This window comes from Mobula birostris, chromosome 6 (assembly GCF_030028105.1).
Source record: "Mobula birostris isolate sMobBir1 chromosome 6, sMobBir1.hap1, whole genome shotgun sequence".
Lineage (NCBI taxonomy): Eukaryota > Metazoa > Chordata > Chondrichthyes > Myliobatiformes > Myliobatidae > Mobula > Mobula birostris.
In genome coordinates this window covers 8720516-8748132 of record NC_092375.1, presented here as the reverse complement: position 1 = coordinate 8748132, position 27617 = coordinate 8720516, and the positions used below count along the sequence as shown (strand labels likewise).

Genomic DNA, 27617 nt, shown 5'->3' with positions numbered 1-27617 from the left:
TAAGGCACATGAATGATAGAAAAATGGAGAGCTACAGTGGAGGAAGGGGTTAGTTTGATCTTAGAGTAGGATAAAGGGTCAGCGCAACATCATGGGCTGAAGGGATTGCACTGTGCTGTACTGTTCTATGTTCTTTTTACTGAGGTACAGTGAAAAGCTTTTGTTTGGCTGTCATCCAAACAGATCATTCCATTATATAAGAATGTCAAGGTACATCAAGGAAAAAAAGTACAGAATATTGTGCTACAGTTACAGAGAAAAGTGCAGGTAGAAAATAGAGTGCAAGGCCATGACAAAGTAGATTGGGAGAACAGGAGGATATGGTGTTACATAAACAGCAAAGGACACTGAAATAATAAGGAAATGGGAACAGAAGAATATCGAAAGTTAGAGTTGAGATTGTTGTCAAATGCACAACTACAGGTGCAATGAAAAGCATCATAAAAACACAACTCTTCCAAGAACGAACACAGTTAGAACAGAAGTGTCTATTTTAGTTTAAAGTGATCATAATGTTGCCAAAATGTTGAGGTTATCTTTTTTTTCTGGTTGCTTCAAGAGCCGAATGGTTGAAGGGTAGTAGCTGTTCTTGTACCAGGTGGTGTGGGGCTTCGGGCTTCTGTACCTCCTGCTCCATGATAGTTGCAAGAAGATGGTATGGTGATAGGATTATGTGAAAAGTAGGAGGAACAAGGCTCATGCAAAGCATAAATAGCAATGCAAAAGAGTTGGATTGAACGGCTGGTTTCCAGGAATTCAGATATCTAACGTTTAAATACTGTAATTACGCACCTCAGTGGCATAATCTTTATTTGCTGTGCCATTCCAGGGATATGGATGAATTAATTGCTTATGTTTCCTAATGTCATAGAGTCAGAACACTACAGCACAGAAACAAGCTCTTTGACCCACCTAGTCTGTGCCAAATCATTATTTTGCCTAGCTGCACCTGGACTACAGCCCTCCCATCCATGTGCCTGTCCAAATTTCTCTTGGATGTTAAAATTGAATCTGCATCCACTACTTCAGTGGTCCCCAACCACCGGGCTGCAAAGCATGTGCTACCGGGCCGCGAGGAAACGATATGATTTGGCGATATGAGTCAGCGGCACCTTTCCTCATTCCCTGTCACACCCACTGTTGAGCTTCAACACACACAAGGTCATTACCCACGCATCATCCATGTCAGCGTGGGAAGAAGATCAACTCCTCGAGCTTGCAAATGATGGCGGGCTGAAAAGTATGTTTGACATAACATCTCTGCCGGCATTCTGGATCAAAGTCAAGGCTAGGTCTCCTGAGATAGCCATGAAAGCACTGAAAACATTGCTTCCATTTCCAACATCATTTCTCTGTGGCTGGGTTTTCTGCAATGAATGTAACAAAAACTAAATTGCGGAATAGACTGGCCATAAGGAACCCCCTTCGAGTATCGCTGTCTTCCATCACCCCTCGATGGGACCGTCTGTTGCAGGGAAACAAGCCCAGGACTCCCACTGATTCACCGATATTGGTGTGTTGCAATGATCTTATATGTTCATACGGGGAAAATATGTGTTGTGTGTTTAATATCCAAATGTTACTTAAACTGTTATGATGCTATTGACTTATAAGTGACTTATCACTATATTCATGCGAGGAAAATATGCGCTGCGTGTTTAATATTAAATTCGTTAGATAAACCCTTTTAGAAATGAAATTGAGTGTATTAGCCACTTATAAGTGACTTATAGTTGACTTATAACCTATATTCTGGTTGTGATTAACACCCCTCCCCCCCAGGGTTGCCAACTGTCCCGTATTAGCCGGGAGATCTCGTATATTGGACTAAGTTGGTTTGTCCCATACGAGACCGCCCTTGCTAAGGTAGAGAGTCCCTATGAAACCTTTCATGCCAAAATGACGTAAAGTGAAGAAGCAAATTACCATTAATTTATATGGGAAAATTTTTTGAGCATTCCCAGACCCAAAAAAACCTACTAAATCATACCAAATAACACATAAAATCTAAAATAACACTAACATAACCTTTCTCCCCGCCCCCTCCCTCTCTCTCTCTCTCTCTCTCACTCTCTCTCTCTCTCTCTCTCTCTCTCTCTCTCTCTCTCTCTCTCCTCCCCCCTTCCCTGCCCTCCCACCTTTGTCTGCACTGACTATATCCTGCTGAACTATTGCCACTGTGCTGTTTCCTCTCTTGCTAGGTATTTAAGCTATGGTTCTGGCCCCAAGCGCTTCCCACTGGCCGATGTCCTCCAGTATGCCTTAGAGTTTGCGTCCAGTAAGCCTGTGTGTACATCACCAGTGGAAGATGTTGAAACAGCTCCCCCCAACAGTACGACAGCACCACAAACAACAACAAGACTGGAAAGGTTTGTATATGCAGCCTTAAATTAAGATTTGCTTATATTTTTCATATGTTTGAGCCTCAGTGACCAACTCAGTGGCCACATTTGTCAGTTATACCTTGTTAATACAAATATCTAATCAGCCTATCATGTGGCAGCTACTCAGAACATAGAAGCATGTAGACATGGCCAAGAGGTTCAGTTGTTGTTCAGATCAAACATCAGAATTGGGGAAAAAATATGACCTAAGTGACTTTGACTGTGTGCAATGATTGTTGGTCCCAGACAAGGTAGTTTGAGTACCTCAGAAACTGCTGATCTCCTGGGATTTTCACACACAACAGTCTAGAGTTTATGGAGAATGGTGCATAAAACAAAAACATTGAGTGAGCGGCAGTTCTATGTGCTAAAACGCTCTTTTAAGGTGGTTTGTTGAGATGTCAGAGGCAAATGGCCAGACTAGTTCAAGCTGACAGGAAGGTGACAGTAACTCAACCACGTTACAACAATGTTGTGTAGAAGAGCCTCTCTGAGCTCACACCAAAGCTTGAAGTGCATGGTCTACAGCAGCAGAAAACCTCTCTGGGTTCCAGTCCTGTACCTAATAAAGTGGCCACTGAAAGTAAAAGTTGGGCACTGTTGTTAACATGGTTAACTAACCAACTGTCTTTATTACTCCAAACTGCCAACAGCCCGACGGAACAGGGACCAGTGGCACCTACAGACTCCCCTTGCACACCTCCTCTTCAGAGGCCAATTGTCCACAAGCCGTTCACGCAATCCAGGGTTCCGCCGGAAATCCCAATGCACCCTGCACCACGGCACATCACTGAGGACGAGCTGAGGGTATTGGAAGGTTGTCTACATCGATGGAGAACGGAGGTGGAGAATGACACCAGAGGTACGAGCTTCTCTCTCTACCCTCCCTTACCCCTGCCCTGCCGCAGATCTGTAAACCGGTTATCCTGATTCCCCTGCTGGCCCATTGTTCATATAGTGGCCCAAGAGGATGTGGTCCATAGGTCACTATAAAACTGAAAAGTATTTGAGATTAGTGGTTGTGAATTGGTCACTTTAAAAGCATTTAGATCCTGGCTATCTATCTCTACAGCGTGGTCCAGGCCCTTCCAGCCCTTTGAGCTGTGCCGCCCCCAGTAATCCCACCAGCCTGATTTTGCCCTAACCTAATCACAGGACAATTTACAATGATCAGTTAACTTACCTCATGCTTCTTTGGACTGTGGGAGGAAACCAGAGCACCCAGAGAAATCCCACACATTCCATGGGGAGGGCGTACAGAGACTCCTCACAGAACAATGCTGGAATTGAACTCTGAACTCTGGAATACTCCAAGCTGTAATAGCATTGTGCAAACTGCTAAATTACCGTGGCACCAGTTTAGAGATTTCCAGGTAGATAAAGTAGTAGTAGTAGTAGTAGTAGTAGTAGTAGTAGTAGTAGTAGTAGTCATACTCTATTGATCCCGGGGGAAATTGGTTTTCGTTACAGTTGCACCATAAATAATTAAATAGTAATAGAACCATAAATAGTTAAATAGTAATATGTAAATTATGCCAGGAAATAAGTCCAGGACCAGCCTATCGGCTCAGGGTGTCTGACCCTCCAAGGGAGGAGTTGTAAAGTTTGATGGCCACAGGCAGGAATGATTTCCTATGACACTCTGTGTTGCATCTCGGTGGAATGAGTCTCTGGCTGAATGTACTCCTGTGCCCAACCAGTCCATTATGTAGTGGATGGGAGTTATTGTCCAAGATGGCATGCAACTTGGACAGCATCCTCTTTTCGGACACCACCGTCAGAGAGTCCAGTTCCATCCCCACAACATCACTGGCCTTACGAATGAGTTTGTTGATTCTGTTGGTGTCTGCTACCCTCAGCCTGCTGCCCCAGCACACAACAGCAAACATGATCGCACTGGCCAGCACAGACTCGTTGTAACAACAGCTTTTGTCACATTGACCTTCATAAGATTATTGAATAAAGGGACTGGGAAAGGTGGAACCCTAGGGAATGTTAAGGAACAGACTGCAGGGGTTCCCAAATTGGGGTCCACGGATCCCTTGATTAATAGTAGGGGCATAAAGGAAGAGGGACCCCTGGAATAGAGGGACCTTGGTCTACAAGTTCATAGATTCTGAAAGGTAAACATGAGAGATTCTGTAGATGCTGGAAATTCAGAGCAACACACACAAAATGCTGGAGAAACTCAACAAGTCAAGCAGCAGCTGTGGAGAGGGATAAACAGTCGACATTTCTGACCGAGACCCTTCATCAAGATTTGATAGGAAGAGGTTATTCTTTCGAGATTTTATAGGGATGCTATGGGAATTTTCTTCTGAGTTAATATTCAGCAAATAATTAAAAGTGGGAAATCTGAAATTCCAGCTGCAAATCTGAAATCAGAATTGCTGGTGTTATTTAGATTTCAGACACTGACCCCACGGGGGGGCGTAAGCTGTCTTTATCATTCAACCTGCCAACAGGCATTTTCTGGTGTCTTTTCAGATTTGCAGGAGAGCATTGCTCGGCTTCACCGTACCATCGATCTGATGTACACTGACAAGACCATGATGCAAGTGAGTGCATTGCCTGCGTGACTTCTTCCTGTGCTGCAGGCGGACTGCTGCAAACATAAACAGGTCGAGTGAAGAGCGGAGTCCACTGTGCAGACGTCCATTAGTCCGGGTGTGAATAGCGGGGAAACAGCAAGTACCTGATCCCAGAGTCAAACAGCAACTCGTATTCCAAAGGGGGAAAAGACAGGAAAATGTTTCAACTGGGAACTCGTGATTATCAGAATCAGAACACTATAGGTGGTGTAGGGGTTAGCGTAACACTTTACAAGTGGTGTAGGGGTAGTGTAACACTTGACAGCACCAGTGATCGCATTCAGGAATCATTTTCCAATGTTGTCTGTAAGGAATGTGTATGTTCTCCCCGTGACCAAGTGGGTTTCCTTCAGGTGCTCCAACTTCCTCCCACAGTCCAAAAACATACAGATTAAGGTTAGTGAGTTGTGGGCATGTTATATTGGCGCTGGAAACAAGGCAACACTTGCAGGCTGCCTGCAAATCGATGCTTGGACTGTGTTGGTCATTCACACCAACAACATGATTCACTGTATGTTTCAATGTACATGTGACAAATAAAGGTAATCTCTTTTATCATGTAGAACAAGCAATCGATGGGAGTGATGGACACGGGTTCAATTGCAACACTTAAGAGAAGTTTGGATAAGTACTGCTAGAGTAGGTTACATGGTCAACACAACCTTGTGGGCCAAAGGGCCTGTAATGTAACTATGATGCAGCTCTATAAAACTCTGGTTAGGCCACACTTGGAGTACTGTGTCCAGTTCTGGTCGCCTCACTATAGGAAGGATGTGGAAGCATTGGAAAGAGTACAGAGGAGATTTACCAGGATGCTGCCTGGTTTAGAGAGTATGCATTATGATCAGAGATTAAGGGAGCTAGGGCTTTACTCTTTGGAGAGAAGGAGGATGAGAGGAGACATGATAGAGGTGTACAAGATATTAAGAGGAATAGATAGAGTGGATAGCCAGCGCCTCTTCCCCAGGGCACCACTGCTCAATACAAGAGGACATGGCTTTAAGGTAAGGGGTGGGAAGTTCAAGGGGGATATTAGAGGAAGGTTTTTTACTCAGAGAGTGGTTGGTGCGTGGAATGCACTGCCTGAGTCAGTGGTGGAGGCAGACACACTAGTGAAGTTTAAGAGACTACTAGACAGGTATATGGAGGAATTTAAAGTGGGGTTTATATGGGAGGCAGGGTTTGAGGGTCGGCACAACATTGTGGGCCGAAGGGCCTGTACTGTGCTGTACTATTCTATGTTCTATGTTCCAATGTGCTGTAGATGTCTATGTTTCTAAGTATGTGGATAGGAGAGATATGGAAGTCTGTGGTTCTAGTGGAGAACTACCACCATCCCTGGCTGTGCGTTCCACTATATATGTAAAAAAAAAACTTAGCACTAGTCTGAGTGATGTGTTACACAGTCTCAGCAGGCAAGTAATAATCATATTGGGGTGCCATGGTAGCGTAGCAGTAGTGTGACACTATTATAACTTGGGGCATCAGAGTTCGGAGTTCAGTTCTGTACAGGAGTTTATATGTTCTTTCCTGTGAACACATGGGTTTCCTCCCAGTGCTCCAGTTTATTCCATCATTCCAAAGGTGTACTGGTTAGTATGTTAATTGGTCATTGTAAATTGTCCTGTGATTAGGCAAGAGTTAAATCTGTTGCTGTTTGGGATTATAAATACATCTGGGATTATATTAATATCTTATTATAAATTGGTAAGTGGTAGTTGCGGGTTTTATTTCAACATTTGAGAGAAGTTTGGATAGGTACGTGGATATGACAGGTATGGAGGGCTTCTGGTTCAGGTCCAGGTCGATGGGGTTAGGTAGAGTAACAGTTTGGCACGAGCTGAAGGGTCTGTTTCTGTGCTCTAGTTTACATTGACCATGTGGTTGACTGTGAGGAGGATAGCTTCAGACTACAGGGTAATACTGCAAAGTTCAAATTAAATTTATTGTCAAATTATGTTAACGGGATTAGTCAATGAATCAATGAAAAACTACACACAGTCTACCAAGCAACCAATGTGCAAAGTACGACATACTGTGCAAATACACGAAAAAAGTAAATAAGTAATAAATAATGTCAAGAGCATGAGTTATAGAATCCTTGAAAGTTAGTCCATAGGTTGTGAATTAGTTCAGAGTTAAGGTGAGTGAAGTTATCCGCACTGGTTCAGGAGCCTGATGGTTGAAGTATAATAACTGTTCCTGAACCTGGTGGTGTGGGACCTAAGGCTTCTGTACCTCTAAAGCAGGAGACGATGCATTGCATGATGTGGACCAATGTTCCCTCTATTTTATTTTACAGCTACACGGACCAAGCGTTCCTCAGAATAAGAAGGTTTTACACAGCCTGAAAACTGTGCGGCACTTTAATATTAACATTTTATCTAAGAGAACATTCCAGCTGCGCGGCAACAAAGGCTACATATGTGGGAATGTTTCAATTAAGGTGTGGCCGTGCAGCTTACAGGAAACTGGTGTGGAGGAACTAAGAAAGCTGTTTATTCATTTATTTAAAGATAGAGCGTGGAATAGGACCTTCTGAGCTGAAGCTGCACTGCCTTGCTACCCACTTATTTAACCCTAGCCTATGATCAATTAACCTACTACTCAGTATGTCTTTGGGATTCCCTCAGTGCTTCGGTTTCCTTCCACAATCCAAAGTCATGTCGGTTAGTAGGCCAGTTGGTCATTGTAAATTGTGCTGCGATTAGGCTACGGTTAAACTGACGGCTTGCTGTGCAGCATGGTTCATTGGGCTGTTCTGCACTGTATCTCAAAATAAATAGATTTAAAAAATAGGACTAGGCAGGATGACAGTTCAGTATGGATGAGATGGGCGGAAGGGCCTGTTTCTGTGCTATAGTGCTGTATGACTCTATATTATTAAAATGCATACCAGAATCTGCTGTAACAGCTGATGCATTTATTTACATATATCTGTATCTTTAATGTACTGAGTGCTTGTCATAACTTCCCTTTGCACTCTAGGTTCCTTACCGATTGCATGCCGTCTTGGTGCACGAGGGTCAGGCGAATGCTGGACACTACTGGGCCTATATCCATGATCACCACCACGAGAAGTGGATGAAATATAACGACATTGCTGTTACCAAATCCTCCTGGGAGGAGCTTGAACGAGACTCCTTTGGCGGCTACCGGAATGCTAGTGCCTACTGCTTAATGTACATCAATGACACAGACCGATACTTGATAGAAGGTAATTGCAGTAGGGGCATGCTCATATTTTCCAGTTCTGATAAAGAGTTTTGGCCCAAAATGTTAACTCTTTATTCCTCTCCATAAATGCTACCTGATCTACTGAGTTCCTTCAGCATTTTGTGTGTGTTCCTCAAGATTTCTAGCATTTACAAAATCTCTTGTGCTTACCTTTAAGAATCTATTGATTTGTAGACCAAAGTCCCTGTGTTCCTTAATATACACTAGGGTCATTTCCTGGTGAACGATAACTGTATATGGGACAGTATTTACATAGTATTGGCTACAATCAATGTTCCTCCCTGGAACATCCCAACTTTCTTGTTTGGTTGAATGCCTTGACATATGTTGCTTATGAAAGGTGGCCTTCTCATTCCTGAGTCACGTGGCTGTTAGCAGAGTTAGCTAATGAGCCAAATTTGTATAAGAGTCCCAGTACGAAAGTTGCATGTGTAAAGAAAATACCTCTAACATCCTCACTATTCTTTCCTCCAATCACCTTAAAATTATGCCACCTTATAAGGCATGAAGAGTCTTGACCCGAAACGTTGACTGTTTCCCTCCGCAAATGCTGCCTGACAGAACATAGAATAGTACAGCACAGTACAGGCCCTTCAGCCCACAATGTTGTGCCGACCCTCAAACCCTGCCTCCCATATAAGCCCCCACCTTAGATTCCTCCATATACCTGTCTAGTAGTCTCTTAAACTTCACTAGTGTATCTGCCTCCACCACTGACTCAGGCAGTGCATTCCACGCTCCAACCACTCTCTGAGTAAAAAAACCTTCCTCTAATATCCCCCTTGAACTTCCCACCCCTTACCTTAAAGCCATGTCCTCTTGTATTGAGCAGTGGTACCCTGGGGAAGAGGTGCTGGCTATCCACTCTATCTATTCCTCTTATTATCTTGTACACCTCTATCATGTCTCCTCTCATCCTCCTTCTCTCCAAAGAGTAAAGCCCTAGCTCCCTTAATCTCTGATCATAATGCATACTTTCTAAACCAGGCAGCATCCTGGTAAATCTCCTCTGTACCCTTTCCAATGCTTCCACATCCTTCCTATAGTGAGGTGACCAGAACTGGACACAATACTCCAAGTGAGGCCTAACCAGAGTTTTATAGAGCTGCATCATTACATCGCGACTCTTAAACTCTATCCCTCGACTTATGAAAGCTAACACCCCATAAGCTTTCTTAACTACCCTATCCATCTGTGAGGCAACTTTCAGGGATCTGTGGACATGTACCCCGAGATCCCTCTGCTCCTCCACACTACCAAGTATCCTGCCATTTACTTTGTACTCTGCCTTGGAGTTTGTCCTTCCAAAGTGTACCACCTCACTCTTCTCCGGGTTGAACTCCATCCGCCACTTCTCAGCCCACTTCTGCATAGTATCAATGTCTCTCTGCAATCTTTGACAATCCTCTACACTATCTACAACACCACCAACCTTTGTGTCGTCGCAAACTTGCCAACCCACCCTTCTACCCCCACATCCATGTCGTTAATAAAAATCACGAAAAGTAGAGGTCGCAGAACAGATCCTTGTGGGACACCACTAGTCACAATCCTCCAATCTGAATGTACTCCCTCCACCACCACCCTCTGCCTTCTGCAGGCAAGCCAATTCTGAATCCACCTGGCCAAACTTCCCTGGATCCCATGCCTTCTAACTTTCTGAATAAGCCTACCGTGTGGAACCTTGTCAAATGCCTTACTAAAATCCATATAGATCACATCCACAGGCCAGGTTACTCAGCATTTCTGTGTGAAGGTAAAGAATCCAGTTGTTTTTCTGACCATATTCTCCACCTTCAAGGTGTATGAAGACCTCTGCATTTACTCAAATCATGCACACTTTTCTGTATACTGTGAGACCAGCAGAATGATAAAGTACTTTTTTTTTGCTCTTTGCAGAGGAGTTTGATAAGGAAACTGGTCAGGCACTGACAGGAATGAACACCCTGCCCTCGGATTTGAAAGAATATGTCCGAGAGGACAATCGGAAGTTTGAGAAGGAGTTGCAAGAATGGGATGCACAGCAGGAGAAAAAAGCCCAGCTGGAGAAGCTGGAAATAGACACCACTCCAAGGGAATCCGCTGCAGCACCTACCTCAGGTAGGGGATTATGTTACTAATTGTTTTCTTCTTCTTTTTCAATATTTTTATTGCTTTCTATATAGAAGAATACAGAGTCCAAGCAAATACATATTATAAAACAAAAGAAAAAATATAATAAAACCAGATACAGTATATTGAATGACATTAATGAACTCCTTACTCTATATTCATATAGATTAGATTAATTCATATATTAGAACATAAACAATTTTATAAAAAAGATCTATACCCACTACCAAAGTCGAAGCTGTTTGGGGAAAAAAAAGAAAAAAACCTTATCAAATAATAAAATATGTTATTAACCAACTTCTGTATTTTAATGAGAAGTCAAAGATTATGAAAATAATTTTAAAACAGCCCCCACAGATTTTGAAAATCTTGGTTAGATTCAGAAATTGAACAACGAATCTTTTCTAAATTTAGGCATGCCATAACATCCCGTAACCACTGAGCATGATTAGGCGGAACAGCATCCTTCCATTTAAACAAACGTGCCCTCCTAGCCATAAGAGAGATAAGAGCCAGAATGTTCAGATCAGATATCTTCAAAATGATATCTTTCCTTCCAACAATTCCAAATAGGGCAGTCAAAGGATTAGGCTTAAAATTTACTTTAAAGAGTACAGAAAATGTTTGGAATACTTCCTTCCAATATTTTCCAAGACTTGGATATATCCAAAACATATGAATAAATGAAGCTTCTCCATTGTTACACCTGTCACAGTGGGAGATATATCCATATAAAAATGGGACAACTTATCCTCAGTCATACAAGCCCTATGAACCACTTTAAATTGTAGGAGGGAATGACGAGCATATAACGATGAAGTATTAATCAATTTAAAAATTTTATTCCAAGTTTCTTCAGAAATTGAAGTCTGTAAATCTTGTTCCCAAAGATTTTTGATTTTGTCTAAGGAATCACCTCTCATTCCCAACAACATATCATAAATATTGAATATTGAACCATTATAAAATGATTTCATATTAAGAATTTCATCTAATACGTTCTTATCAGGACTATTAGGGAATGTATATAATTGAGATTGCAGAAAATTTCTAATTTGTAAGTACTGAAAAAGATGGGTTTTTGGTAAAATATATTTAGTTGACAGTTGTTCGAATGAAGAAAGACTTCCTCCAACAGACAGATCCCGGAAACATGTAATGCCCAGTCTTTCCCATTGTTTAAAAACTACATCAGTCATAGAAGGCTTAAAAAGATATTTTAAAAAATGGGACTAGAAAGGGAGAATCTGAATAAACCAAAGTGTTTTCTAAATTGTATCCAAATCCTCAAAGTATGTTTGACTACCACATTTTCAGTTATCTTACTTAAGGATAAAGGAAGTGAAGATCCCAAAAGGGAGATAATAGTAAATTTATTAACCGAGTTAGCTTCTAAAGAAACCCACCTGGGACAGTCCTCATGATTCATATAGTATAATCAAAACGTGAGATTCCGTATAGTAGCTGCCCTAAAAAACCTAAAATTTGGTAAAGCTGAACCTCCATGCTTTTTAACTTTCTGGAGATGGACTTTATTCGATTGAAGACGTTTATTTTTCCATATGTAGGAGGATAAAATGTCCGGAGAGTCAAAAAAGAATTTAGGAATAAAAACGGGTAAAGCCTGAAAGAGGTATGTAAATTTAGGTAAAGCGTTTATTTTAATAGGATTAATTCAACCAATCAATGATAACGTAAGGGGCGACCAATTTGATAATGTTCTTTTCATATAATTTAATAAAGTAAGAAATTCTCTTTAAATAGGTATTTATAATTCTTAGTAATTGTTACACCCAAATAAGTGAATTGGTTTCTTACAATTTTAAAAGGAAGGTTAATATCAGTTGATACTAAATTATTCAAAGGAAAATTTCACTCTTGTATAGGTTCAGTTTATATCCAGAAAACTGACTAAAGCAAGAAAATAAAGAAAGCACAGAAGGTAACGAAGTTTCGACATTAGAAATGTAAAGCAATAAATCATCCGCATAAAGTGAAACTTTGTTGGTAGTACCCTTCCGTAAAATGCCGGTGATATCATTAGATTCTCGAAAACCAATAGCTAAAGGTTCTAAGGCCAGGTCAAAGAGCAAAAGACTCAAAGGACAACCTTGTCTGGTTCCACATTGAAGTTTAAATGGTTTAGAATTCTGAGAATTAGTAAGAACCCAAGCAAAAGGAGATAAGTACAGTAATTTAATCCATTGAATGAAGTTGGACCCAAAATTAAATTTTTCTAAAATTTTAAATAACTAATGCCACTCAACCCGATCAAAAGCCTTCTCAGCGTCTAAGGACATCACACACTCCGATATCTCCTTAGAAGGAGAATAGATAACATTTAATAACCGACAAATATTAAAATGAGAATATCAATTTTCGACAAAACCAGTCTGATTGTCAGAAATCATAGATGGTAAGATATTTTCCATACTACAGGCCAGAACTTTAGATAGAATTTTAACATCAACCTTAGGTAAGGAAATTGGTCGATATGAAGAACATTCAGTTGGGTTCTTATTTTTTTTAAGGATAAGCAAAATTGAAGCTTCGTAAAAAGATTGCGGCAACCTACCTGACTTAAAAGAATCTGAAAAAAGCTGAACATAAATGAGGTATAAGCAAAGAAGAAAAAGCCTTATAAAATTCTCCAGAAAATCCATCAAGACCTGGAGCATTCCCTGAATGCAGTGAACGTACAGCCTCGGCTATTTCTTCATGAGAAATACATTGATCCAACTGTCTTCGGTTATCAACAGAAAGCGTAGGGATATTTAATTGGTCTAAAAAATTATCTATTACAGTATTATCTTTAAGAGGAAGAGAACTATAAAGTTTAGAATAAAAGTCTCTAGAAGTATCATTTATTTCTAAATGATCAGTTGTCCTAATACTGTTAGCTTTATAAATTTCTTTAATCTGTCATTTAGCACTAGAAGTTTTAATTTGGTTAGCCAATAATTTACCTGTTTTATCTCCATGAATATAAAATTGACTTTTATCCTTTATGAGTTGAGTTTCAATAGGATATTTTAATAAAAAATCATATTTATTTTTATAATCTTCCTGTGGTTTTCCTCAGACAGATTCTAGCGTTTTAATTTAACTTTGTTATCTGACAAGAATTTCTTAAAGTTCTCAGAGAGGCAAATTACTCTTTTTTGAAGAGAATACGGTGGAGGAGACACTAGCCTTGTCATATGGGATGCCTTTAAAGCATATATTAGAGGACATATTATTTCTTATACTGCTAATGTTAAGAAAAAAGCTAATAAAGAGAGAATTAATTTAGCCAGGAGGAGGAGAAGATGGCGACACGATGCAGCTTGCGCAGCCACTCCAGTGAATGATATCTGTAATCTGTCAAGTTGGGTGCCGTGCACAATTCTGGTCTGATGGAGACAGATGTGAGAGAATGGAGGAACATCTGGAGAAACTTCTGAAATGCCTTTTTTGCTGCTGCTGCTGCTACTGTGTGATCCAGAATCTCCGGAGGGGAAGGCCCCGAGTCCTCGGCTTTGCTTGTTAATCAGTGGCCGGGACGGGGTCGAAGCGCTGGGCAGAGATGGTGCTCGGTGTCGAAGGGCTGGTCGGAGGCTGGAAGTTTGCAGACGGACTCAGAGTCGGCTGTGGTCAGGTGCTTCCAATGCATCGACGGTTGTCAGCATCTGGAGATTCATGGCAGGGAGAATTTCTCCCTTCTGCCACCTGCTATAGGGGACTATCGGGAGTCGATTGAAACTTGGAGACTTTTTTTTTACCATGCCCATGGTCTGTTCTTTATCAAATTATGATATTGTTTTGCACTGCTGTAACTATATGTTATAATTATGGGGTCTTGTCAGTGTTAGTCTTTGGTTTGTCCTTTTTTTTGTGATATCACTCTGGAGGAATATTGTATCATTTCTTAATGCATGCATGCATTTCTAAATGACATTGAACGAGGACTGAGTGTCCTCATAATCTAATAATCTAATCTAATTTCAACCCATCTTTTATATAAAACAGGATCTGAAGCCAAAGCATATTCTTGATCTAATTGTTTCAGCTGATTGGCTAAATTAATTCTCTCTTTATTAGCTTTTTTCCTAACACTTGCAGTATAAGAAATGATTTGTTCTCTAATATATGCTTTAAAGGCATCCCATATGACAAGGCTAGAAATCTCCTCCACTGTATTCTCTTCAAAAAAGAGAGTAATTTGCCTCTCCAAGAACTTTAAGGAATCTTTGTCAGATAACAAAGTTAAATTAAAATGCCAGAATCTGTCTGAGGAAAACCAGGAAGATTTATGGATAAAAGCACAGGAGCATGGTCAGAAATGGCAATCTCTTTATATTCACAAGATCGAACTAATGGAATCATTTGGTTATCAATAAAAAAAAAGGTCAATTCCGGAATATATATGATGAACTTGAGAGAAAAACTAGTATTCTCTATCTGCTGGGTGTAAGAAATGCCATATATCAACAATACCACATTTCATTAGAAATGAATGAATAAACAAAGCTGATTTATTAAGTGTCGCTGGTTTAAAAGAAGACCAATCTAAAATTGGATCTATCCAGCAATTAAAGTCTCCTGCCATCATTAATGAGTACAAACTTAGATCAGGCAGAAATGAAAAAAAAAGCTCAAAGAATCCTGGATCTTATATGTGGAGCATAAACATTAGCAAATACCAACAATTTGTTCTCTAATTTCCCTGATACTATAACACATCGCCCATTAGTATCAGAAACAACCTTGTGTTGAACAAAGGGAACTGTATTTTCTATAAAAATCGAAACTCCTCTAGATTTGGCCTGAAAACTGGAATGAAAGTTAATTCTCTCCATCGGCTAAAAAAGAGTGAGTTGTCAGAATTGTGTACATGGGTTTCTTGTAAAAAAAAATTGGGACCTTAAATTTTTTAATATAGGCAAAAATCTTATTTCGTTTGAAAGGATGACTTAATCTTTTCACATTAAGACTAAGTAAATTAATATTGTAATCCATTTTATTATTTAAAAGAAAAGTTAAAAGGATAATCCTTAAGAAGATTAATAAAACTAAACAATGACTTATGAGATAAGGAAACTAAACAACAGGTTTGACTAAGAATCCTAACCAACTTCCAAGAAAAAAAAACCAAACACGCTCTCCCCTCCCAAAGAGAGAAAGTCGATGCCTACAACTCATAGCGACATCCCCTCCAAAAATCCTGCTGGTTTTGCTCCAAATAAATTTCAAAGTTAGAAATATTCCAACCTAGTCAGAACAACAAATAATAAAGAAACAGTTAATTCTGATGTCAACTCTAGAAAAGTAAGTATAATATAAAATAATATGGACACACAGAATATTAGCTTATTAAAATCTTATTCTCAAAGTAAAACCTTAAAAGGTTCAAAAAGAGAATTGACTACAAGATTCACCAGAGGCAAAATACACAACTATTAATGTAAGTTTTTGTTACACAACTCTAACATGACACTTTTAAACTTAGCACATTAAAGTCTTATTCTCAAAATAAAGCCTTAAAAAGTTCAAAAAGAAAGAGTTAATTACAAAGTTTAGCAAAGGTAAAATAGACAGTTATTCATGTAAAAAAAATAATAAGGAATCAGTTTACTGACTCTTAAAAATTTTTTGGGCCTGGAGACTCGAATGGATCTATCCTGCAGTGTAATTCTGAGCCTCGCCGGATACCGTAGAGAAGGTTTAAAATCCTTGTTGTAGGACTGACATGATGCTTTTAAACTTAGCACACTCCCCCATCATCTCTGCCGAGAAATCTTCAACAATTCTAATCTCCTTACCATTAGAATCAATCATACCTTTCCGACAAGATTCACGAATTATACGGTCCTTTGTTTGAAACTCATGAAAAGTGATTATTACTGAACAAGGTTTGCTTGCAAACGTTCTGTTCCCAGGTACTCTGTGCGCTCGGTCGATCATTGGTATCGATTTTAAAATATCAGGATATAGCTAAACGAGAAAGTTTGCAAAAAATTCTGTGGGATGATCACCTTCAGTTAACTCTTCGAGACCAAGAATTCATACGTTATTCCTTCTACTTCTGTTTTCTAAATCAGTAATCTTCTGCCTTAGTTCGTCGTTAACCTTAGATTGTTTTTCATAACACTTTTGCAGGTCATCCATTTTCTCATCCAGAATCGACAGGATTTCTTCATTCTCTTTTATTCGTTTATCGTGCTCAGTTCTTGAATAGAATCCAGTTTTGTACTTAATTGTTTAATTTCAGAGCCAAGTTGTTGAAATTCTTCGGAGGATTTCTTTCTAAGTCGCTGAAATTCCTCGGAGAGTTCTTTTCTGAATGACTTAAATTCCTCGGACGCTTCATTTCTGTGCTTTTGCAGCAATTCGATAATAGAATCCAAAGATGTAGAAGAATCTTTTTTACCTTTAGCAGTTCTGGTAGTCATAGCATCAAATCAGGTTGGAAAGTAAGAAAAGTAAAGTAAACTAGGAGCGGCTATAAAATGCTGTTATTCCATCCACAGCCAGCAGGAGGTCCCCCGAGTTGTTTTAATACTTGGTAAATATTGTCACATGTACTGAGGTACAGGGAAAGGCTTTGTTATTCTTGCCATCCATACAGATTACTTTCCTGGTTTCTGCTTGGATTAGAGAGTATGTTTTATAAGAATAGATTGAGTGAGTTAGGATTTTTCTCTTTGGAGCAAAGGAGGATGACAGATGACTTGATAGAAGTGTTCAAAATGATAAGAGGCATAGATTGACTGAATAGGCAGAGACTTTTTTCTTGTGCAGAAATGGCTCATACTACAGGGCATAATTAGTATAAATTATTTATAACAGGGATGTCAGAGGTCAATTTTTATTTCAAGAGAGTGGTTCGTGCATAGAATTTGCGAGGGGTGTTGTTAGAGGTAGATACATCAGGGACAATTAAGAAACTGTCAGATAGTCTCAGCTCAGCTCAGCAATCAACACAATCGTACCCTCAGTTCTAATTATAAACTCCAAAACCTGGGCTTCCTCTGCAACTGGATCCTAGACTCTCTCATTGGGAGACCACAATCAGTGCGAATGCTGGACGCTACTGGGCCTATATACACAATCACCACCACAAGAAATGGATGAAATACAATGACATCGCTGTTACCAAATCCTCCTAGGAGGCGCTTGTATGAGACTCCTTTGGCGAGTACTGGAATGCTAGTGCCTACTGCTTAATGTACATCAATGACACAGATCGTACACCAGCATAAAATTATAAAGAAAGTAGTGAGATGGTGTTCATGGGTTCAATGTCCATTTAGGAATCGGATGGCAGAGGGGAAGAAGCTGTTCCTGAATCTCTGAGTGTGTGCCTTCAGGCTTCTGTACCTCCTTCCTGATGGTAACAGTGTGGCGAGGGCATGTCACAGATGTTGCGGATCCTTAATGATGGATGCTGCCTTCGTAAGGCACCGCTCCTTGAAGATGTATTGGACACTACAGAGGCTAGTATCCATGATGGACTAATTTTTAAAGTTTCTGCAAGTTACTTCAATCTTGTTTAGTGGATTGCCATACCAGACAGTGATGCAGCTAGTCAGAATGCTCTCCACGGTACACTTGTAAAAGTTTTCGAGTGTTCTCGTGGACAAACCAAATCTCCTCAAACTCCTGATGAAATATAGCCGCTGTCTTGCCTTCTTTATATCTGCATCAATCTGTTGTGTCCAGGTTAGGTCCTCAGAGATATTCACACCCAGGAGCTTGAAATTGTTCCCTGTTTCTAATTCTGATCCCTCCATGAAGATTGGTTTGTGTTCTCTCATCTGGCCCTTCCAGAAGTCCACAGTCAGCTCTTTGGTCTTATTGACATTGTTGCTGTGACGCCACTCAACGAATTGGTATATCTCACTCCAGTAATCCCTTCCGTCATCATCTGAAATTCTGCCAACAATGGCCGTATCATCAGCAAATTTATAGATGGCATTTGAGCTATGCCTAGCCACACAGTCATGAGTGTAGAGCGAGTAGAGCAGCAGGCCAAGCACACATTCCTTTGGTGCACCTGTGTTAATTGTCAGCAAGGTGAAGATATTATTTCCAATCCGCACATATTGTGGTCTTCCAGGTAGGAAGTTGAGGGTCAAGTTGGAAAGGGAGGTACAGAGGCCTAGGTTCAGTAGCTTTCCAATCAGGACTACAGGAATGATAGTGTTAAATGTTGAGCTATAGTCAATAAACAGCATCCTGACATAGGTATTTGTACAAACTCCTCACAGACAGTGGTGGGAATTGAACCCAGGCCGTTTGTACCCATTCAGTTGTATTTAGCCGAAGCTTGCAACGGGCTGCAGACTCCATGGGCAAAGTAGGAGAACAATTCGCCAGTGCTCCGATGTGTTGAGATTAGTGTAAGAACAAGACGAGGTTTGTCTCTTCTGTCAACATTCTGCCTAGCACCGGAGTAGCTGAAACAAGTTGTATGTTGTGTTCGAGGGGCCCCAGATAAAGAGAAAGATGTGTTTAGTAGAGCGACAGGATGGTACTCAAATGACATATGAATAACATAAAAAAGTTCAGCAGTTAAAGTCTGACAAAAGAAACAAGTCTATTTTTAAACATTTTTAATTTGTAAATACCCTCAGTGGCCACTTTATTAGATACACCTGTACACCTGCTCGTTAATGCAAATATATAATCAGACAATCATGTGGCGGCAACTCAGTGCATAAAAGCATGCAGACATGTTCAGTTGTTATTTAGACTCAACATCAGAATGGGGAAGAAATCTGATGTAAGTGACTTTGACCATGGAATGATTGTTGGTGCCAGGCGGGGTGGTGTGAGTATTGTGGAAATTGCTGATCTCCTGGGACTTTCACTTACAGAGAATGGTACAAAAACCATCCAGTGGGCGACAGTTCTGTGGGTGAAAACACCTTTTTAATGTGAGAGGTCAGAGGAGAATGGCCAGACTGGTTCAAGCTGACAGGAAGGCGACAGTAACTGAAATAACCACTCATTACAACAGTGCTGTGCAGAACATCTCTGAGTGCATAACAAGTTGAACCTTGACGTGGATGGCTACAGCAGCAGAAGACCAGAAACATACACACAGTGGCCACTTTATTAGGTACCTCCTGTACTAAATGAAGTGGCCAATGAGTGTAAATATACATTCTGTGGAAGCGTAAATATAACAAGTAGAGATTCAAACCTATTTAGCAAAGTACGCCGCCAGAAAACATCTACAGAAAACACTGACATTTAAAAAATAGGAAAGTAGGACCACACATCAAAGTTGCTGGTGAACGCAGCAGGCCAGGCAGCATCTCTAGGATGAGGTACAGTCGACGTTCCAGGCCGAGACCCTTCGTAGGACCACATTGGATTGTGCAAAGAATTTAACCCGCCCCGTTATTAAATGGAACTTGTTCAACCTTCACCACCCCCCACCCACCCCTGCACTACTGCAGTTCATACTGCAGCTGCATGGAGTCTGAGTCTTCACAATAATGGCTCTAGAATACAAATAATTAAATAGATTAAACATACAGGGCACTGCAAATTATTAAAAATTTCCTTCTGCATTGTGAACGAGGATAGAGGTGAATCATGTGTTCTGAATTTTTAATTTTTTTTATTTTAGAGATATAATGTGGAAAAGGCCTTCCAGCCCAATGAGCATACCATACAACAACCCACCTATTTCACCCTAGCCTAATCACAGGACAGTTTACAATGACCAATTAACCTACTGACTGGTATGTGGTTGGAATATGGGTGGAAACCAGAGCACCCAGAGGACACCCACACATTTACAGGGAGAATGTACAGACTCCTTATTGATGACTGTAAGATATAGGAGCAAAATTAGGCCATTTGGCCCATTCTGCTCCGCTATTTCATCATGACTGATCCATTTTTCCTCTCAGCCCCAAACGCCTGCCTTTTCATTGTATCCCTTCATGCCCTGACTAGTCAAGAATCTATCAACCTCTGCCTTCAATATAATTAAAGACTTGGCCTCCACAGCCACTGTGGCAATGAATTCCACAGTTTCACCACTCTCTGGCTAAAGAAATTCCTCCTAGTCTCTGTTCTAAAAGGATGCCCCTCTATTCTGAGGCTGTGTCCTCTGGTCCGAGACTCTTCCACCATAGGAAACATCCTTCTCACATCCTGTCAAGGCCTCTCAACATTTGATAGGTTTCAGTGAGGTCACCCCTCATTCTTCTGAAATCCAGTGAATAGAGGCCCAGAGCCATCAAAGGTTCCTCACATGATGTTGGAATTGAACTTCCTGAGCTCCAGTCACATCATGCTAACCACTACTCTACTGTGGCATCTGTTTTATGGCTTAAGCTTTAGCCAGGCTTTGTGCTTTTGGATTAACATATTACTTTGTCCTGATTAAGCTCTCAGCCCAGATAAAGATAAAGATTTAAAGATCTTTAATCTTTTTTATATTCCTAAATCTAGATTAAGCATTCACTCCAGATAAAGGGTCTTGACCTGAAACATCGACCATCTATTTCTCTCCACAGCTACTGCCTTTCTTCCTGTATTCCTCCAGCAATGCGTTTGTGGCTCTAAATTCCAGCATCTGCAGTCTCTGTGCCGTTCTTTGTGATGACAGTTGTTGAAACCTTGAAGTCACTTGAAGTAGTGTAAATTAACCAGCAAAAAACAAATTGCCTTTTGGCAGTTATCTAGATGAAACTGCGGTACATTGAGGAGAGGAAGATTGATGAAGGGTCTCATAGACTGTTTATTCCTCTCTATAGATGCTGCCTGACCTGCTGAATTCTTCAATAGTTTGTGTGTGTGTGTCGCTCTGGATTTCCAGCATTTATTTTATTGTTTATAACACTCATTTATTTTTGTAGTGCACACAAAAGAGTTGAAATACTTGGAACAGCCCACAGTGCACCAGCCCTCCAAAATTTGTGAAGAGGACACAGCACGGAGCATCTCCAAAACTGCCGCCGAGTGTGAAGACCAAGGCCCAGAGGCTGCACTGCAAGCGGTATGACTTGCAACAAGCCAACTTTTTTCTTTATTCATTGCTGTTGTCAAATAAATAAATGTTCCATAGCTAATACCATTCGATACTCGGTTATTATTTGCAAAGAAGATCCACCTTCTCTCTCCTGCCCACTGCCACTAACGTTTCTTAACATCTTGTTTCATTTATGGTATATACAGGAGTATCATAGCCAACAGATGTTTCCCTTCTCTCCTTGATGAATACTATTTGACTGATATCAGGGGTCAACTTTAAAGATAACTAATACCTTGAAATTTAAAAAAAATTGTTGACTTATAGGACATGGGTATTTCTGGCAAGATCAACGTATGTTGTTCGTCCTGAATTGTCCTTGTTCTGAATGGCTTGTTAGGCAGTCTCAGCAGGCAGATAATCATGACGCTACTGACAACAGTTAGTGGGACTCTATTACAGCTTGTGACATCGGGGTTAGGATTTCAATTCCAGTGTCCTGTTTTGTACGTTCTCCCCGTGGATTGTGTGGGTTTTCTCCGGGTGCTCCAGTTTCCTCCCACAGTCCAAACACCTACCAGGTAGTCGGTTAATAGGTCATTGTAAATGGTCCTGGGATGAGGCTAGGTCTGGGATTATATAAATATCTTATAAATTGGTAAGTGGTGGTTGCGGGTTTGATTTAAGAGAAGTCTGGATAGGTACAATGGATGGAAGGGCTGTGGTTCAGGTGCACATCGATGGGAGTAGGCAGAATAATAGTTTGTCATGGACTGGATGGGCCAAAGGGCCTGTTTCTGGGCTGCAGTATTCTGTGATTCTATACAAGGCCGGCATCTTGTCCTCTCTCAATAATGTTTATGGATTAGGTATTGGAACGTATTAGTAATTCAAGGGCCACCATTACTGATATTAGCTACTTTATTCTAGATTTAACTAACAGTTTAAATCCCCTGGAACTTGTGGTAATGTTTACAAATGAATCACCCATATTCTGGAGTGTAGTCCAGCAATTAATGTACCCATCCTGTGAAAGATATATAAAGTCCTTTTCACATATCACAATCAAGTTTATTATCACTGACATATGTCGTGAAATTTACTGTCTTGCTTGCCTATTTAAGGGGCTCTTAAATGCCCTTAATGTATTTGCCTTTGCCATCACTCCTAGGAGTATGAACCATGCACTTACCACTCTCTGTGTACAAAAAAAAAATCTACCTCTTGATAATACCCCCTTATGTTTCCTCCAATCACTGTAAAATAATGTCCTTTCATGTTAGTTTGTGCCACACTGGGAAGAAGGTCCACTCTATCATCTTAGACCAGTTAGATCAAAGGGCCTGTTTCCAAGTTCTCTGGCTCTTCAATCAGGAACATGAAGCCATTGGCTGCTTTTATTTTCTTAAGCCCTCCCATCCACAATTTAGAGTCATAGAAAGCTGCAGCACATAAACAGGCCCTTCACCCTATCTAGTCAGAATAGTAGGACATCATTCAGAACAAACATGAGGAAAAAATTCTTTCCCCAAAGAGTGGTGAATCTATGTAATTCATTGCTACAGATGGCTGTGGAGGCCAAGTCATTGGATATATTTAAGAGAGAGGTTGATAGGTTCTCATTTAAACAGGGCTTCAGTTGTTATGGGGAGAAGGCAAGAAAATGAGGTTGACAGGGATAATAAATCAGCCACGATGGAATGGCAAGCAAACTCAGCTGCCTGAATGGCCTAATTATTCTCCTATGTCTACAGATTTGTAGACTGTGCTGTACTCATAATATGCCTGCTCCCATCGACCTACACCTGGATCATAGCCATCTTTATCCTCCCCCCACCCCCCAATCCATGTACCTATCCAAATTTGTCTTAAATGTTGAAATCAACTCTGCATCCACCACTTGCATTGGCAGCTCATTCCACACTCTCACTGTCCTCTGAATGAAGATGTTCCCACTCATGTTCCCCTTAGACATTTCACCTTTCACCCTTAACCCATGACCTTGGAAGACTAGGTTTGGGACAGAACTGAACTCAGTTCCCACTGTTTTCTGTAGCACATTATATACACTGAATGAACTTGTTGACACATCAAATGCAGGTTTATAATTTAACAAAACTGAAGTAGCAAAATTGCAAAGAAAAATGGTGCAATAGTCAGAATCAAATCACAGGCTTACACGACACAAAATCTGTTGTTCTATGGCAGTAGTACAGTGCAAAGACATAAAATTACAATATCAAGTAAGTAGTGAAAATGATATTACTGTGGTAGTGTTGGCAGGACAGTGATACATCTCTACCAAAGGAGGTGTATGGCACTCCTTCCCTCCAGTAGCTTGCAGGTCACCCTTGGGCAAGATGTAGCACCTGCTTAGTCCCCCCGGGATTGGGGTCATGTGAAGCCTTGGGAGCAGGTGGTGGATGGTCGTATGAGCAGCTGGTGCATATCACAAGTCCTGCTGGTTTTGTGACCACTGACACCGGGCAGACAATCTCTGAAGAATATTGATATTCCTGGGGTCAGCTGTCTTGTAAAGGCACTGCCAAAAAGAAGGCAAATGTAAAAAAATTTACCAAGAACAATCATGGTTAAGACCATGATCACCTACACCTTATGACACAACACATGATGGTGGTGATGATGAGTGTTAATGGATTAAATCTGATGGTAGAGGGGAAGAAGCTGTTCCTAAAATATGAGAGTGGGTCTTCAGGCTCCTGATTCTCCCTGATGGTAGAAATAAGAAGAGACCATGTCTTAATAATGGATGCTGCCTTCTTGAGTCACTGCCTCTTGAAGATGTATGATATGTAGATACTCCTGTATATAATATGCAGATATATATAATGTGCAACTAATCTTTAACATCACTGTTGCGCCGTTTCATTTTGAGCTCTGACCCCCAGTTGCTGTTTCTAACTTTTTTTCTCCAAAGATTGGCTTAAAATATGTCAACATGAAGAATGGGTATACAAGAGGGCAACAAAATATTTTACCAATAAACAAATGTCCAATAAATATTCCACAGGGTACAAAATACCCCTGGGCAGGGTGAGGCAGAAGTGGACTTGGCATTCATACTCTGCTTTTCACCCCCAGCATCCAACTATTATGAGTGATTGTGGGGTGCAGAACAGAGCACAAAGCTGCTGTGTACCTACATTGCATTCCTGAAATTCACTTTGGCTGCAAACATTTTTTTTTTGTTTTAAGTTTTCCTTGCACGCTCTTTGTTCTTCACATAAACAGTGTAAGTGGTTCGTTGTTTTTATGTCTGTGTGCCTCTTTCACTCGTGAACATGTGTGCTTGTATTTGACTACAGAAAATTTATTTCTTGGAAGGATCATGATCAACAGTGCAATAGTGTGGTTTAAATAGATCCAAACAGTGGCTGGAGGAAGACACGAGATATCCTCAATCCCTGTGTTGCGGAAACCCTTTGCTTAAAATAGATTCACTAAAGGGAGTTGCCAATCCTGTAAGGGTTGGCAGAAATGAAGGTGTGATCTCCTACACATTGCAAGGAGCTCTGGGAAATGTCATCCCTGCAAAGCTCCACTCACACATGTCGTGAACAGGTAAAGTGTTCCGATGTAGTGTGTATCCCATCGGGCTTTTGAGGAATACTAGGCCCTGGGTCTGGCAGTCAGCATTATAGACTGGTGTGTCAACAGATCAATAGTGGTTTGTGCCGTTTCAGATGAAATAGACAGGGTGGAAATTGAATTTCATTTGGCAAAACCTGCTGGAAGATGGGAGAAATTACCAGAAGTTAGAGAAATTGATGTTCATGTCATCAGGTTGATGACTACCCAGAAGGAATATGAAGTGTTGCTCCTCCAACCTGAGAGTGGCCTCACCATGGCATATTTGTTGAAATAAGGAACAGCATCTATCCCAGGCACACCTGATCACTCGTGCAGCTCACAGGTCTATGGAGATATGGTACTGTTATAACAGACAATTTCTCCCAAAACATTTGCTCGATATTTGTGCCGCAGATCAAACTGGCTGTTGTTAACTGTGTAACTTATTTAATGAATATAAAAATGAATAAATTATTTTTTAAAAATCCAAACCGAAGCAGACCGTATAAAAGCAGGAAGCTGAGCTGAGCCCTGTGTGTTGCACAGTGCAGTAACTTTGACTTTTCAGAATCAAGTTTAATATCACCAGCATATGTTGTGAAATTTGTGGTTTTGCGGCAGCAGTGCGTTACAATATACAATAATAAAAATTATAAGTTACAGTAAAAAGTATATATAAAAAAAATAGTGCAAAAAGAGAGGGGAAAAATACTGAGGAAGTTTTGATGGGTTCATTGTCCATTGAGAAATCTGATAGTGGAGGGGGAAAAAGCTGTTACTGAAATGTTAAGTGTGTCTTCGGGCTTCTGTATCTCCTTGATGGTAGCAATGAGAAGAGGACATGTCCTGGCTGATGGGGTCTTAATGATGGATGCCCCCTTTTTGAGGCATCGCCTTTTGAGGATGTCCTGGATGCTGGGGAGGCTAGTGGGCATGATGAAGCTGGCTGAGTTTACACTTTTCTGCAGCTTTTTCGAATCCTGTGTAGTGACCCCTTCATGCCAGACGGTGTTGGAATTCTCTGCACAGAACATCTAGATATCTATGAGTGTTTTCGGTGACATACCAATTCTTCTCAAACTCCTAATGAAATATAGCCACTGACATGCCATGCCTTCTTAGTAATTGCATCAGTATGTTGGGCCCAGGATAGATCCTCAGAGATGTTAACGACCAGGAACTTGAAACTTTTCATCCCTTCCACTTCTGATCTCGCGACGAGGACTGGTGTGTGTTCACTCAACTTCCTGTTCCTGAAGTCCATAGACAATTCCTTGGTCTTACTGATAGAAACATAGAAAACCTACAGCACAATACAGGCCCTTCGGCCCACAAAGTTGTGCCGAACATGTCCCTACCTTAGAAATTACTAGGGTCACCCATAGCCCTCTATTTTACTAAGCTCCACGTACCTATCCAAAAGTCTCTTAAAGGACCCTATCGTACCTGCCTCCACCACCGTTGCCGGCAGCCCATTCCATGCACTCACCACTCTCTGCGTAAAAAAAACTTACCCCTGACATCTCTGTACCTACTCCCCAGCACCTTAAACCTGTGTCCTCTTGTGGCAACCATTTCAGCCCTGGGAAAAAGCCTCTGACTATCCACACGATCAATGCCTCTCATCACCTTATACACCTCTATCAGGTTACCTCTCATCCTCCGTTGCTCCAAGGAGAAAAGGCCGAGTTCACTCAACCTGTTTCCATAAGGCATGCTCCCCAATCCAGGCAACATCCTTGTAAATCTACTCTGCACCCTTTCTACAGCTTCCACATCCTTTCTGTAGTGAGGCGACCAGAACTGAGCACAGTACTCCAAATGGGGTCTGACCAGGGTCCTGTATAGCTGCAACATTACCTCTCGGCTCCTAAATTCAATTCCACGATTAATGAAGGCCAATACACCGTATGCCTTCTTAACCAGAGTCATCCTGCGCAGCTGCATTGAGCGTCCTGTGGACTCAGACCCCAAGATCCCTCTGGTCTTCCACAGTGCCAAGAGTCTTACCATTAATACTATATTCTGCCATCATATTTGACCGACCAAAATGAACCACTTCACACTTATTTGGGTTGAACTCCATCTGCCACTTCTCAGCCCAGTTTTGCATCCTATCAATGTCCCGCTGTAACCTCTGACAGCCCTCCACACTATCCACAACACCTCTAACCTCTGTGTCATCAGTAAACTTACTAACCCATCCCTCCACTTCCTCATCCAGGTCATTTATAAAAATCACGAAGAGTAAGGGTGCCAGAATAGATCCCTGAGGCACACCGCTGGTCACCGATCTCCATGCAGAACATGACCCGTCTACAACTACTCTTCGCCTTCTGTGGGCAAACCAGTTCTGGATCCACAAAGCAATGTCCCCTTGGATCCCATGCCTCCTTACTTTCTCAATAAGCCTTGCATGGGGTACCTTATCAAATGCCTTGCTGAAATCCATATACACTACATCTACCGCTCTTCCTTCATCAGTGATGCAACTGCAAGGTTGCTGCTGCAATACCACTCAATTGATATATCTCACTCCTGTACGCCTCCTCATCACCATCTGAATTCTGTCAACAATAGTTGTGTCATCAGCAAATTTATAAATTGCTTTTGAGCTGTGCCTAGCCACACAGTCGTGGGTGCAGACAGAGTAGAGTAATAGGAAGTATGCATCTTTGAGGTCAGTTTTGATTGTCAGCAAGGAGGTGATATTATTCCGATCTGCACAGA

At 41.0% G+C, this 27617-nt stretch overlaps 1 protein-coding gene across 6 annotated transcripts in view; it reads left to right on the top strand.

Moving 5' to 3' along the window:
- Nucleotides 1–27617, top strand: part of usp25 (ubiquitin specific peptidase 25) — a 551935-nt gene that overhangs the window by 420375 nt on the left and 103943 nt on the right. For all 6 annotated transcript variants that reach the window (XM_072259857.1, XM_072259852.1, XM_072259853.1 and 3 more), the window contains exons 13-18: nt 2202–2369; nt 3038–3246; nt 4872–4942; nt 7964–8192; nt 10112–10312; nt 21184–21323. In XM_072259857.1, coding sequence (XP_072115958.1) covers nt 2202–2369; nt 3038–3246; nt 4872–4942; nt 7964–8192; nt 10112–10312; nt 21184–21323 — 1018 coding nt within the window. The remainder of the gene's footprint in view (nt 1–2201; nt 2370–3037; nt 3247–4871; nt 4943–7963; nt 8193–10111; nt 10313–21183; nt 21324–27617) is intronic.